The sequence below is a fragment of the Cupressus sempervirens genome, chromosome 9 (assembly GCF_028749045.1).
Source record: "Cupressus sempervirens isolate cs-2001-9-10 chromosome 9, ASM2874904v1, whole genome shotgun sequence".
Taxonomy (NCBI): domain Eukaryota; kingdom Viridiplantae; phylum Streptophyta; class Pinopsida; order Cupressales; family Cupressaceae; genus Cupressus; species Cupressus sempervirens.
This window is the reverse complement of record NC_143126.1, coordinates 655,419,778-655,433,431: the sequence shown is the minus strand read 5'-3', so window position 1 is coordinate 655,433,431 and position 13,654 is coordinate 655,419,778. Positions and strand designations below refer to the sequence as shown.

Here is a 13,654-nt window from a genome sequence, read left to right as displayed (position 1 = left end):
CAACGAAAACTCCAACCGCCTAAGATGACGTGGCAATCTTGTCTATAGAATTGGTATTGAAATTGACCATGATGAAACTGACTTTACATTGACATAGTTCTGTAAAACCCAACAAGCATACACATTTCCTTATATTTGTGACATGTTACTCGACACACAAGAATTTTTCATTAATGTCGAGAAGTACTTCAATGAGTTGATTGAACCACCAAATGAATTTGATAACAATAGAGCCAGAACTGTCATACAACAACTGAAGACTCTGAACTCATCCTCCAGGTCCCACTCAATAACATCCTGTTGAACACCAAGAATAGAGGGAGTAGAGCTAAAGTGAAAAGATTCGTCCAATGCAATGGTAGCATTTTCAAAAGCTATTTCTGAAATGATCGCCGTGGGGCCTCTCAAATCCATCAATATGCCAACCAATCTATGTTGTTGAGCACAATATCCCGAAGAGATAAAAAGCTAAATGAAAATACAACACAACATATAATGGAGATGAGAAGTCCTATCATCTCTCTACTGATACAAAAAAAAAATCTCGAATATCATCTTTTGAACAAAGAATTTTAAACTGATATAACCAATATAAAATATGACCAAGACTGAAAGAGCAACCCACGATACAATAAACATAAGGCCACTACAATGATCAGGTAACACGGCAAATAAATCATGATGCCAGCAAAACACAGGGTCTTAAAAAAGACTTTCTTTATTGCTATTATCCAACCTAACTTTGATACCATGTTAAAACTAGAGCTCAGAAATCAATGAAGATAAACAGCAATAAGAAAGAGCTAAAACTGAAATAATAAACACCAGAAATACTCTAGGAAGACCTTCTAGAATGAAGGGAGAAACCCAGAAAAACAACAAAAAGATCTTCTTTATTGATGATAAATATTCAAGTGTACAATGCATATTGCTTGATGCGATATATATAACTTAAGGAGAGACTCTTCACATTCCAATAGAAGGTCTCTCCAATTTTCCAAAATGTGACTCTTTATTACAACTCTTCAAATTTCCATGCCTCAACACATGTCGAATGACATGTCATTACATTTAATATTATAATTTAAACATAAGTGTCCTTTTCAGCTGAAGGTGACAATAACAGTAATAACATCCATATTTCCAAAGATTAAGATCTCTATCACAGCTACAATCTTCAACACTTTTTTCTGCAAAAATGTCTCTTAAGTGTTCCCTATTCCACTTCTTCAAGTCATGTTTGATAAATTGCACCCTTTTAAAAAAATTAAAACCTTTGTTCCCCTCCTACCCATAAATCATTCTACCACCACTTAATAGAATCCACTCTCTGAACCACATTTTCTCCATTTTGAAAGGTAATCTTATCAGAATTGTACCCTTTTACAATATCATAACCATTGGAAGATAGATTGATCCAGTAATAGGCAAAATCTCTGCTTCAAAGATCACAAGAAGGGCCCCCATTCCCTAACTAGAAAAAAATTGTCCGAACATTCAGCTATATTGTAGAATCCCAAGCACCTAACGGTCCACCTATAGATTTCATTTTTTTGTCTTTACTTCCCACAACTCGTTACCAAACTAGATCCTATTCATCATACCCTTCTAAAGTTGTGTTAAAGCCTCTATCAATAATAGAAAACCCCAATTCTAGCCCACTTATTGCCTCTGAAATTCTATTCTAGACCTCTTACTTTTCTTCAATTTTGGTTGGGCCAAAAACACTAAACAAAAAGCTGAGATCAGATATTGAAACAAACTGGCTTTCACTAATTAGCAATACCTTGTCTAAGAAATACCTTCCACTTTAACTACCCTAGGGTTCCATAAAATATCCAAATCACCAAAGGCATATTCTGAACTCACAAAGCATCCTACCCATCTTTAAATAACATCTGAAAACTTCATTGTTGCCTCTTGATCAAATTTAGTTTCCTATAAACAAAAACATTTAATTTTGCCTAATCAAAACATCTTTTGATTAGATGACGCTTGTCAAGGGCACTACAACCCTTGACATTCCACGTTAAGATCTTCATTACACCCCTGAAAAGGACAAGTCTATCCCAAATCTAAGCTTTCTCTGGCCCTTTTTTGTTCTTGACATCCTCTAGCAACTGCTGAATTATATTCCAACTAGATCTTTGTCCACCTATGTTTGCCTTCTGAAATTTGGAGCTAGTCTTTTTAATTGTTTTGTTCTCCAAAATGCCTTCACCATCAGTGAGAACCAACTCATCCTCTATGTTCTCTTGACAGGGATCCTCGTCTTCCACCTCAAGCTACTCATCTCTATTTTTTAATTCCTCTCAAATTGGGGACATATGTATGTCTTTAAAAGTCTCTTCTCTCACTCTATTTTCTTCTTGCCTAGATATCACAAAATAGTCTTCATCATCCACACTTACAAATCCCATCTCTGTATCATTATTAATCTCACCATGCTCAAACTCCACAAGTTTCTATTTCATGGCCTCCCCAAATGGAGTCTAATTAGTCAGGGAAGCATTTGTAAGCTTCAAAACATCATCCCTGTGATATCCCCACTAAAATAAGGTTTAATATTAAATAATTATTAAAATATAGTAATCTAAGAAATAAATATTAATACCCCCACTTTAATAGGATTAAATAATAAGTAATTATTAAAATTAATATAAAAAAATAAAATATAATTATATTATGAGTAAATAATAATAACTATAGTTATCTTGATGTAATAATAATAAAATATATCATATAATGATCATATACTATAATATTAATGTATAAAACATAACTAATAACAATAAATTAATAAAATTTAATAGATTATTAAATTAATGAAATTTAATAGATTATTAAATTAATTATATTCTAATTATAACATTATTATTAAAATAAGTTTCAAAAGACGCAACCATTGGGAATATCGGGTATTTAATAAGGGAGAAGCAAGGAGAGAGGAAGGTATGTAGAATGATGGTTTTTAATTCTTTTTCAAAACGTAAGGATCTGATTTGGGGTCATTACAATTGGTATTAGAGCATTGATCCTGCCATCCTGTGGAATTGTGCAAAAACTTATAGAAAATTAATATTTAGAGATGTTTGGTAATGCATTGAGAAAAAATGATCTGTGTATGGAAGATCCAGATATTTTCACACAGCATAGTGGACATTCTTTAAAGATTTAATTTGTTTTGAGTATCAGGTGCTTCCTGTGTGGTAGCTTTACCCTGAAAAAATAAAAGGCATTCATATTCAATATGATTGAGCAATATCATATATTGAATGATACTACGTCCAAGGCATATCAACATTTCTAGAGTTATCGTATAGAGCAAAATTTCGTTTTCTAGAGGCGGAAATAAGCTTGAACTGGTATATGTTTTATTTCTACACATCCAATATTCTGGTTGCAAAATATTCACAATATGGAGTTGAGAATTTGTAAGTCTATTGAGACATCCAAAAAGGCATGACCCATTAATACATAATGTAGAGAAGAGTTCTACAAACAATGACTACAAATAAAAATACAATTACCATGTCCAAAAGAAGGAAGCAGAGAGTAGTGACTTGCGAAAAAAAGATATTTCAAGGGATATGATAGAAGATAAATATTCGCATCCTATTAGTCCTACGAGAACATGTCAGTGAATACAATATACACAGTTATCCTAAAATGAAATTTGAATCAATATATAATCTAATTCAAAATGGTTGAATAGACTGTGCATTAGATTTTACAATAGCCTCAAATTCTGGTGTATGGCCCATGTAAATGGAGGATTGAATTAATTCCATCAAGGACCAATATAGAAGGGATTGCGCATCAAATTACTCCACATTATTAGCATGAGCATATGCAAAATTGACATCATGAATCATGTATTCATCTTTGAAAAACTTCATTTCACCGAGAGAATTACAACAAGGTAGATAGAATCAAATTATTGCCTAGCTGAGGGTGTCGTGCGTTGAAGATCCTTATCACATGGTTAAGGTCAAATGAAGTCAACAGGTGAATAACCATATTCAGAAAGCAAGTCAATATCTAATATTTTGGAACCACTTTTGAAGCAATTCATTTGCGTGAAAGGATGAACGAGATAGACATGAATGGTATTTGACAAAGCAAGCATATTATCTAATGCCTTCCACACAAAATATAGTGCATGGCTTAAGGAAATATAGCTGCCATTATTATGAGTAGTGGTTTGGAAAGACAAAGCCCACTTTTAAAGTTTCAAATGCCATTGAAATATGACTTTATAATCATTTTGTCTTTTGTAAGCCACATGGGCCATCGACAACAGGTTAAATTGTTTGTTGTCATCACTAGAATTCTCTAAATAATTCATCATCGATGAATAAAAGAGTTTCCACAATGGATAAAAGATTATATTGGTGTGGTAGCTAGAAGACAATTTGTAACCTCTTCAAACTTCCTAAGCATATTAACCTCTTTAGGGCATCTACATAAGTGTGTAAGCTTTTCAAAAGTGAGATGTGATTAAAGAGCTGGGAAGATTGGAGAAGTAGAGACCCACACTTCATAAATTCTAAAATGTCATTATAATTATGACATGTACGAAAAGTATAAAAGAAATATAGTGGCACTTCTAAATAGTGCGATAGAGACTATATTGTGATCAATTTAACAAGGAACAATTCACGAAAAGAAATAGAGTGAAGAGTAACAACAAAGAAGAATAAGACTTGTGCACCTCCAACGTAAGTATGATTTATTGAGTTGAAGGTGTATCAATATATTAATGTCTATGATAATACTAATATGGAATGAATTCTTAATACTAGAAATACAACGTAGAATGAAATTTATAATGATTGAATATAAATAAGAATGTTATTTTAACAAGAATAGGATAATTGTATTTTTTGAGGATAGGGATTATCTTACTGGTTAATTTAAATATTATCATTATCGAGTATTTAATAGAGGTGTTTAATATAATGTTCTTAATAAGTTGTGAATAACTCGATAAGACCTCTTATATTAATATATAATGGATAGGGAGTGTGCACAGGAGTGAGGAGTAAATCGCTCACGTTGGGGCATAGGAATCCCAATATGGATTTTAAGATCTGAGGGAGCCCCAAGCTGAGTGTGTCCAAAGTCAAGCAGCAATAAACCTTCCATCCATAATGAAACTAAACATGTACATAGTGGGTAGGGAGTGTGCACAGGGGGAGGAGTAAATCGGTTGTGTTGGGGCAAAAGAATCCCAAAATGGATTTTAAGATATGAGGGAGCTCCAAGCTGAGTGTGTCCAAACTCGAGCAACAGTAAACCTTCCATCCATAATGAAATTAAATATGTTCCTAGTGGGTAGGGAGTGTGCACAGGGGGAAGGAGTAAATCGGTTGCGTTGGGGCAAGAGAATCCCAATATGGATTAAAATCTGAGAAGCCCCAAGCTGAGCGTGTCCAAACTCAAGCAGCAGCAAATCTACCATCCACTATGGAATTATACACCCTATTATAGTACTAGCTATAGAAAAGTTGTTTAAAATATGCATCTTCGAGAACTTTTGATTTCGAGACAGGGGAAAGGAGCACAACATTCACGATCAAAGTGGTAAAGCATTTCCTTACCTTTTCTTATTTCAATTTGTAAGCAAGATTCTAACATGTATACTGTGTCTACATCGTGTCTTCATGCATCAATGTGTTTGCTTCGTGTCTTCTCCGTGTCTTCATGCATCCGTATGTCTACGTCGTGTTTGCATTGTGTCTTCTTGCATAATGTGTCTACTTTGTGTCTTCATTCATAGACCATTATATACTAACATGTGTACTTTGCAAATATTTTAACACATGTAGGGGAAAGAATGATTTTGAGTTATAAATTGCTTGAGGACAAGCAAATTCAAGAGGGGAGGACTATGATATCCCCACTAAAATAAGGTTTAATATTAAATAATTATTAAAATATAGTAATCTAAGAAATAAATATTGAATAAATATTAATACCCTCACTTTAATAGGATTAAATAATAAGTAATTATTAAAATTAATATAAAAGAATAAAATATAATTATATTATGAGTGAATAATAATAACTATAGTTATCTTGATGTAATAATAATAAAATATATCATATAATGATCATATACTATAATATTTAATGATTAAACATAACTAATAACAATAAATTAATGAGATTTAATAGATTATTAAATTAATTGTATTCTAATTATAACATAATTATTAAAATAAGTTTCAAAGGACACGACCATTGGGAATATCGGGTATTTAATAAGCGAGAAGCAAGGAGAGAGGGAGGTATGCAAAATGATTATTTTTAATTCTTCTTCAAAGCGTAAGGATCTAATTTGGAATCATTACAATCCCATACCATATCCCATCTCAACAGAATCTTGTCTTGTAGGAGAGATTTGCACCAATTCATCCCCTTCTTGTTGTGGTTGATCTGGAGTGTCCAAGACAATTTGTTGTCCCTCTACAATTTCCTCCAATCCATCAGTTTCAATCTGATCTTCTACAACTACCTCTTTGTCCCTACTATCCATCCATTTATTATCACTTTTCTCACCTTGTGCTTCCTTCAACATCCCTACTCTTTGGTTAACACCTTTGGATTACTCGTCGATACCTTTTATGCTCTGTTTCTTTGAGTGAGAAGCGATGTCAACCCTTTGTGATGAAGAGTTTCTCATGCTTAGAGCCCTCTTGCTCTATCCAAGGCTTCCACTTAGCCTTCCTAGGGTCCTTTCTCGATACCCTACTTCTGAGGATCTTTTCCTAGTCCTCTCCAACCTAGAAACTCACCTATCAATTCAAGTTACTCTCCTAACCCTTCAAACCCCAAATATGTAATTTTGTGCTTAACAAGCAAACAAATTCACCAAGGGTTCCCAACAAGGCAAATGAGTGTTTTGACCACCCTCACAATGTTCTTGATCAGTTTCCAACCATTTTGCACCATCTTTCAAAGTCTTACCCTTCAAAAACACAATCTTGCTCTATTTGGCCTTGTAGCCCTATGAGCCCCAATTAGGCCTCCTACAAACAAGGACACTAAGTTAGCTCCAAAAATGCCTTAACAAGCCTCTATGAAGCCTTCTAGACTTCTTCTCATATCAACCTAAGCTCAAGGATTTTCTAGGTTTTAGGCCTCCAAAGTGTATGTACTATATTTCTCCAAAAGAACCTATTTTTGAGGGTTTCTAGGGCAATGATAGCAACTAAATGTGTTATATGCTTAGATCTTCTCCTTAGGTGTCTGGACACTTGACTCAACCTTCTATCATTGCCCAAGCAAGATTGGCTCATACCAATCAAGCAAACTTCATTAGTCTAACTTACAAACATTCCATTTCCTACCCAAACTACTCCAGGCTTGCCTAGGGCTCGCTTGCAAAAACACCAAACTTGCTCACACAACCACAAAAGTGCATATTTACACAATGTACAAAGGCTACTTCTTGAATACCAAAGGCCATTAGGTCTTAACCATGGACATTCAAGTTATAGCCATTTTTGTTCAGGCTGCTACGTACAGACCAGCAGGAAAAGTAAAACTAAATAATTTCTAAAACCTATCAAGATGTATCCAACTTCCTCAAACAAGCATGCACAGAGTAATTACATGTTGTTAAGCAACTAATCCATGCAAAACAGTCAGAGGATCAATCTAAAACAATATGTCTCACACCAAAAATGAAGATTTCCTGTCAATAATCTGCTCCTTACTCATGAATAGTCCGTACAAGACAATCACCAACCCTTCAAAATAGAATGGTTTGTCCTTATATACCTCATCCCTAATTGCTTAGACCCTCAGGTTGAGTCCCAGACCTATTTAGTGCTTCTTCCTAAAATTGTGGAAAAGTTGTCATGAGCAACTTTTGCAGCTTTTGTAAAGGTATTCTTGTAACACTCAAACCTATCTTGTTTGACTCAAATCCATCCAATTTGATCCAAAAACACCTATGGACCACATTTTAACACCTATCCCTCAATTTTGAGGTACTTTGCAACTTTGACCATAGTTGACCCTATCAAGACCTTACAGCACTAACTAGGACTTAACAACTAGATCATGACCAACACTTGCACTCCACCTTTTACACACTCTCTAAACACACCTTGGGACTTTATGAATAGTCCTTACTTGAGAAATGGTTGGCTAGACCATCTACAAGCCAAAAATTCCTATTAGAGTTTACCTTTTCCTCAGGTGATCCTACACAACTTTGCTTCTCATCCCTTTTCTGAGGATCCTCAATTACCATTGTTGCCTTTGTTATGGTAAATTAATGTTATTGTAGTTGTATTAAATAGAGGAGATTAAAGCTCCATATATAGATTTATAATGACAATGTTTCTAAAAGAAACGAACATGAACTAAAGATGGAAATAGAAACTACCTAATAAACTAAAGACTAACTAAGACAGCCATTAAAGAAACATTATAATATTCTATTAGCCTCTACAATCCCTTACTTATTTTGATCATTTGTTGTCTCTACAAGTCTTATTTCCGTTCTATCACTCTCAAAACCTTCCACTTTCTTATCACTCAGGCACTCTTTCATTGTATGAACCCACTCTTTACACTTATTGCATTTCTCCATAATTTCTTCTACCTCTATTTCCTACCACCAATAGCCTTCACTGGTTTGAATCTCTATTGCATGGGGGAGAGGCAAATAAGATCTATAGGTTATTCAAATTCTAGTATACATGCTAAAATCATTTTTATGCACTTATTGTACATCCTAGATACTTTTCTCAGCATTGGTGCCATGCCTTACATATCTCTCTCGGGTCCTTCAAAGTTGGCTACCACCGACTTCGGATCTAAACTAATCACCACATAGATAGAGAGGACCATGTCTGTCATTTGTGTACCCTGGTTGTGGCTGAGATTGAGACCCATTTCATTTTCCAGTGCCCTGCCTACTATGAGATCAAAGGGAGGTTTTACTGCTTACTCATAGGGTGCAAATCTCTCACAATTTTCTACAATTATACAAATAAGAGGTGTCTCGCGCTTTATCTCTTGGAGACTATGCAATTCCACAACCACACTCTACAGCTCTTATTCCCCTGGAGAGAAGCCCCAATTTAGCTCATCACCACTTTATTCTCTCCCACCAACTTCAGATCCAAAATATTCATCAAATAGATAGAGAGGACCGTATTTGTCATCTGTGTACCCTAGCTGTAGCTGAGGCTGAGAACCATTTCATTTTCCCATGCCCCGCCTACTATGATATTAGAGGGAAACTTTACTGCTTATTTAGAGAGTGCAGATCTCTCACAACTTTCTACAACTACACAAATAAGAGGTGCCTAGCACTTTATCTCCAGGAGACTATACAATTCCACAACCGCACTCTTATTCCCCCAGAGAGAGGCCTCAGTTCAGCTCACTACTCTCTTCTCTCTCGTTGTCTTCAAAGAGGACCGTGTCTGTTGTCTGTGTACTGAAGTTGTGGCTGAGATTGAGACCCATTCCATTTTCCGTTGCCCCGCCTACTACAAGATCAAGAAGAGAATTTACTGCTTATTTAGAGAGTGAAGATCTCTCACGGCTTTCTACAGTTACACAACTAAGAGGTGCCTCGTACTTTATCTCTGAAAGGCTATGTAGTTCCACGACCACACTCTACAGCTCTTATTCACCCAAAGAGAGGCCCTGATTCAGCTCATCACCGCTTTCTTCTCTCCCTTGTCTCTAGCATTGGGTCTCAAGCAGTCACCCTGTACTTGCTTTGAATAAAAATTTGGCACCCATTCATTTAAAAAAATCCTATTCCTCACACCATAAATAGGCCATTCTTCATTATCCATTGTTTCTCCCTAATATTGCTATTAGAAACCAAAAAAAGCCATTTGGTAAAGATTTCAAGGAGAAATGCTTATACCCCCGATTTTCATCTATCCACTTCTAGATTTGAGGGTAAGTCAGCTGAAGGACTAAAATAATAGCCATTTTGTCTATATTTCTCTTGTTTTAACTTGGACTGTTATAGGGTTTATGGTGTTTAAAGACTCTTATGTTAATAGTTTCATGACTGTAAAACACAATGTGATAGACATACAGCATATGGACTCATATACTTCCAGATGGGATACTTGATGCTTTAAACTGTAATTATCTTTATTTTATTCCTTTTTGAGTAATTAAAGTATAATGGGTTTTCTGCAGCCATGTGATATATCCAAATAACTGAAATTTGAAGTTAATGAATGTTTGTAATGTGGAATGAATGTATCTCGATATTTTGTGCTCCTAACCTTTTGCTGCAGGAATACTTCAACAAAGATGAATGGCCAAGCAAATAATAAATATTGAACGAGTCTCAGCAGTTTAGGGGCCGAGTCATACAGCCAGGAGTGGAAACAAGGGCAGCATTAATGACCAGCTGATTTGCCTACTTCTAGTTAGAAGCAGCCAGTGATATTTTAATGAAATACAAATCTAGGAGGTGGAATGTCCAATATTCTCTATCGTGGATAACAAGAAGATTGTTTCTTGTTGAGATAATTTCTTTTTTCTACTTTCAATGTAATTACTGCACCCATCAATTTTGTTGGAGGTGGACGGTTAGTTCTCAGTTAGTTAGTTGTGAGTTTTACTATAAATAAGTTACTAAAGCCTCTTCAGAGGAAGGGTTAGAAATATAGTGAGTTAGTAAGAGCAGACCGGTCAGCAGTAGATAATGTAACGGTTTCAGCAGTATAGTTTTACTGTTTTTCTAAATTTCCAAGCATTATGTGTAATCATTTCCTAATATGAACAAAGCAATGATGATTCTGAGTTCATAGTGTGTTGAAGAACTTGAACTCGCTCACTCAAGGGGGGTCACTTGGTGAATGATCCTTTGCATTTTGTTATTTATTTACAGTTGTAGTTATTGTTCAAACACTTGTCTGTTCCTGCAACCACACAGAAATAGTTCATAAGCATGTTCCTACAGACAAAGCAGGAAGACTAATTTCTGTCTGATAGACCTGAACTTAGTTTCTGCAGTTTGTTTTCAAGTTGTTTATGCCTAGGTAATCAAATAGGTTTACATTCAACATTCACTTTCCTGCATTACACTCTTTTCAGAAACGGTTAGCATGGCCTCAATAAGTGCTTAGAGCATATTGTGCAAATCACTTCAAGTTTACGCCCCTGGGTTAACATATTGCATGAACCTTACCATAAGATGGATAGCTGCTCAGTTAATACAACCAATCTATGAGTAAAGGAACTAAGCTGAGATATTTATCCATTTAGAAAGGGCTACACTGGCCAACCTCCACCCCATTTCATGAAAAAACCTCTTACCCTTAGGTCCCGAACATAATCCCTCCATCCTTCAGATTCAATGCAAGCTGAGATTATCCAATTATCTATTATCTTCAGTTTTTCTGTTGGAAGAAAGGATCCTTTGGCTGCCAATCCTTCTTTCAAGGGTTTAAAACCTTCTTTTAGAGCATTAAAAATCCGTGAATATCCCCATCAAGTTATGTCATCTCTCTTTTTGGTTTGTTTCCCCATTTGTGGAAACATGGTCTCTTTTCGAAAGCTACCAAGCCTAACCAGGTGGCTGCCATGGGAGAAGCTGACCTCCCTAGCCTCCATGGCACCCTGCAAAAGGATTCCTTCATCCACCTCCATCATGCACAGGAAACCCTAGCCGCCACATGCACTCTGCCTTTCAAGTTTTTAACTAATAGTCTTGCAACACCTCTTGTTTCTCCAAGGTACATTTCCCGATAGGACAAGGATATAAAATTTTGAACCCCGTCCAGAAAACCTAAGAGTGATGCAAAACTAAACCTAAGCCTGCTGCCAAAGAGAAAAGTCCAGATTTAGGTCATTATATGATGCATGAGGCCAATACATTCATGCTTCATCTGAAAAAGGTACAGAACAACAACTCTTAAAAAACTTATTCATAACACAATACCTGAATATATTTAGAACTCCCTCACTGTAAATAATTAATATCTATGTAATTATGCACAGCTTATAGCAAATTTGGAAATTTCTGCACTGGGTTATATCTATAAATATCCATTTAATTATGCACGACTTAAAATAAATTCCAGATTGCATATATTAAGCTGACTGGAATGTCTCTATTAAGCTGACTGGAATATCTCTATAAATTATGCTGGCTTTTAAACAAAATTAGGATTTCGTTGATTTTCACTCAATTATTTATTTAGCTGTGCCCAGTGTTAAGACAATATAAAGAGTTCCTATACTGAAGTAACACTACAAGTATCTATATAATTATGCATAATACTAAAAGAAATTCAGGAATCGCCCTTGATGGGTTATGACTAAAGTAGTCATTCAATCAAAGTTTTGAAGTTTAGAGATTTCCACAAATAAAAATCTTGACACATATATGATGATGAGAATAAAGTTTAACATATTTTAGACAAGATATTTATCTGAAATTTCATAGACTGATACTGCAAATGTCTATTCGATTGCACCCAGCTCTAAAAGAAAATTAGGATTTTACGTATTACATTATGACTGCAAAAATTTATGTAACTAAGTACGACTCTATGTATAAAATATATATATATATATATATATATATATATATATATATATATATATATAAAAGGCGCTTTGTGATGAATAAAACTTGACATTTTGACACTGATGATGAAGATGGCAAATTTAACGGCCACTGCGACTGAAACTATTTATTTAACTGTGCCTGGTTTTTAAAATAAAATAAGGAATCCGTAATAATACATTAAGACTGGGAGTATCTATGTAATCAAAAGTTTGAGATTTTCAAGATACATTCTGACACTGATGATGAGGGCACGAATTTTAACGTCCTCTAAAACCAATATATTTTTTAACCCTCAGTATCTCTATGCAATTTTAAATAACTTTAGAACACAACTGCAAATATCTGAGATAGTCTTTAAAAAAAATGAAACAAACCAAAATACCTGAATAGACCCTAGAATTATGCGACGTAGTGGACGACGCAGAGTTATCCTCCTTTCCCGCGCCCTCACTCTTACCCGCGGCGGAATTCACATCCTTTTTGCGCGATCCAAAGCAGGGGAAACAGCCCATTGCAAAACCTGCGACCCCAATCTCACTCCACCGATCAAATTTTATCCACTCGGATCCCAAACCGGGGTCAGAACATCCACAATAAACATCATTTTAACGGCCGCCTGAAATGACACCAAATTTTACCGAGTGGGGGATAAATTCTGCTGCACAAAATATGTCCGTGTTTTCTCAAGCCTTAGACAAATTCGACGCCATTTTTGACAAATCCAAGGGAATCTGCAATTCTCATCGACTAGAGACAGATCGGAGCATTGTTCAAGGTTTCCATGCTACAGATCGCGGTGGTTTTGCGATCAAAACCCTCGGCAGAGGTTTCCAAAAATGCCTCTTTTTATCGTTTTGTTTTCTGAAAGCTTTGAAAAAACAAAAAGCTAAAAACGAGTGGAAAAACAAAAGCCCAAAGTGTGAGGTCAAAAAATTATGAACGGTAACAATATAATTTTAGTAAATTATAATTAGTTTTTAATAATAATAATAAGATGATTTCAGAATTGGGAAAGAATCCAAAGTCTTTGATATGGTTGAATATATGTCAATGACTTGTTTGGAGGGATTTTGTTTTTGT

General features: G+C 35.1%; 1 protein-coding gene across 1 annotated transcript in view; it reads right to left on the bottom strand.

Annotated features, from left to right (window-relative positions):
• The window catches only part of LOC149540434 (serine/threonine-protein kinase PBL27-like), an 86,475-nt gene extending 73,082 nt beyond the window's left edge, over positions 1 to 13,393 (bottom strand). Inside the window, exon 1 of the mRNA XM_089801542.1 lies at positions 12,957 to 13,393. Within this exon, the coding sequence (XP_089657668.1) occupies positions 12,957 to 13,086 (130 nt within the window). The 5' untranslated portion in view covers positions 13,087 to 13,393. The remainder of the gene's footprint in view (positions 1 to 12,956) is intronic.
• Between the last annotated feature and the right edge of the window lie 261 nt (positions 13,394 to 13,654).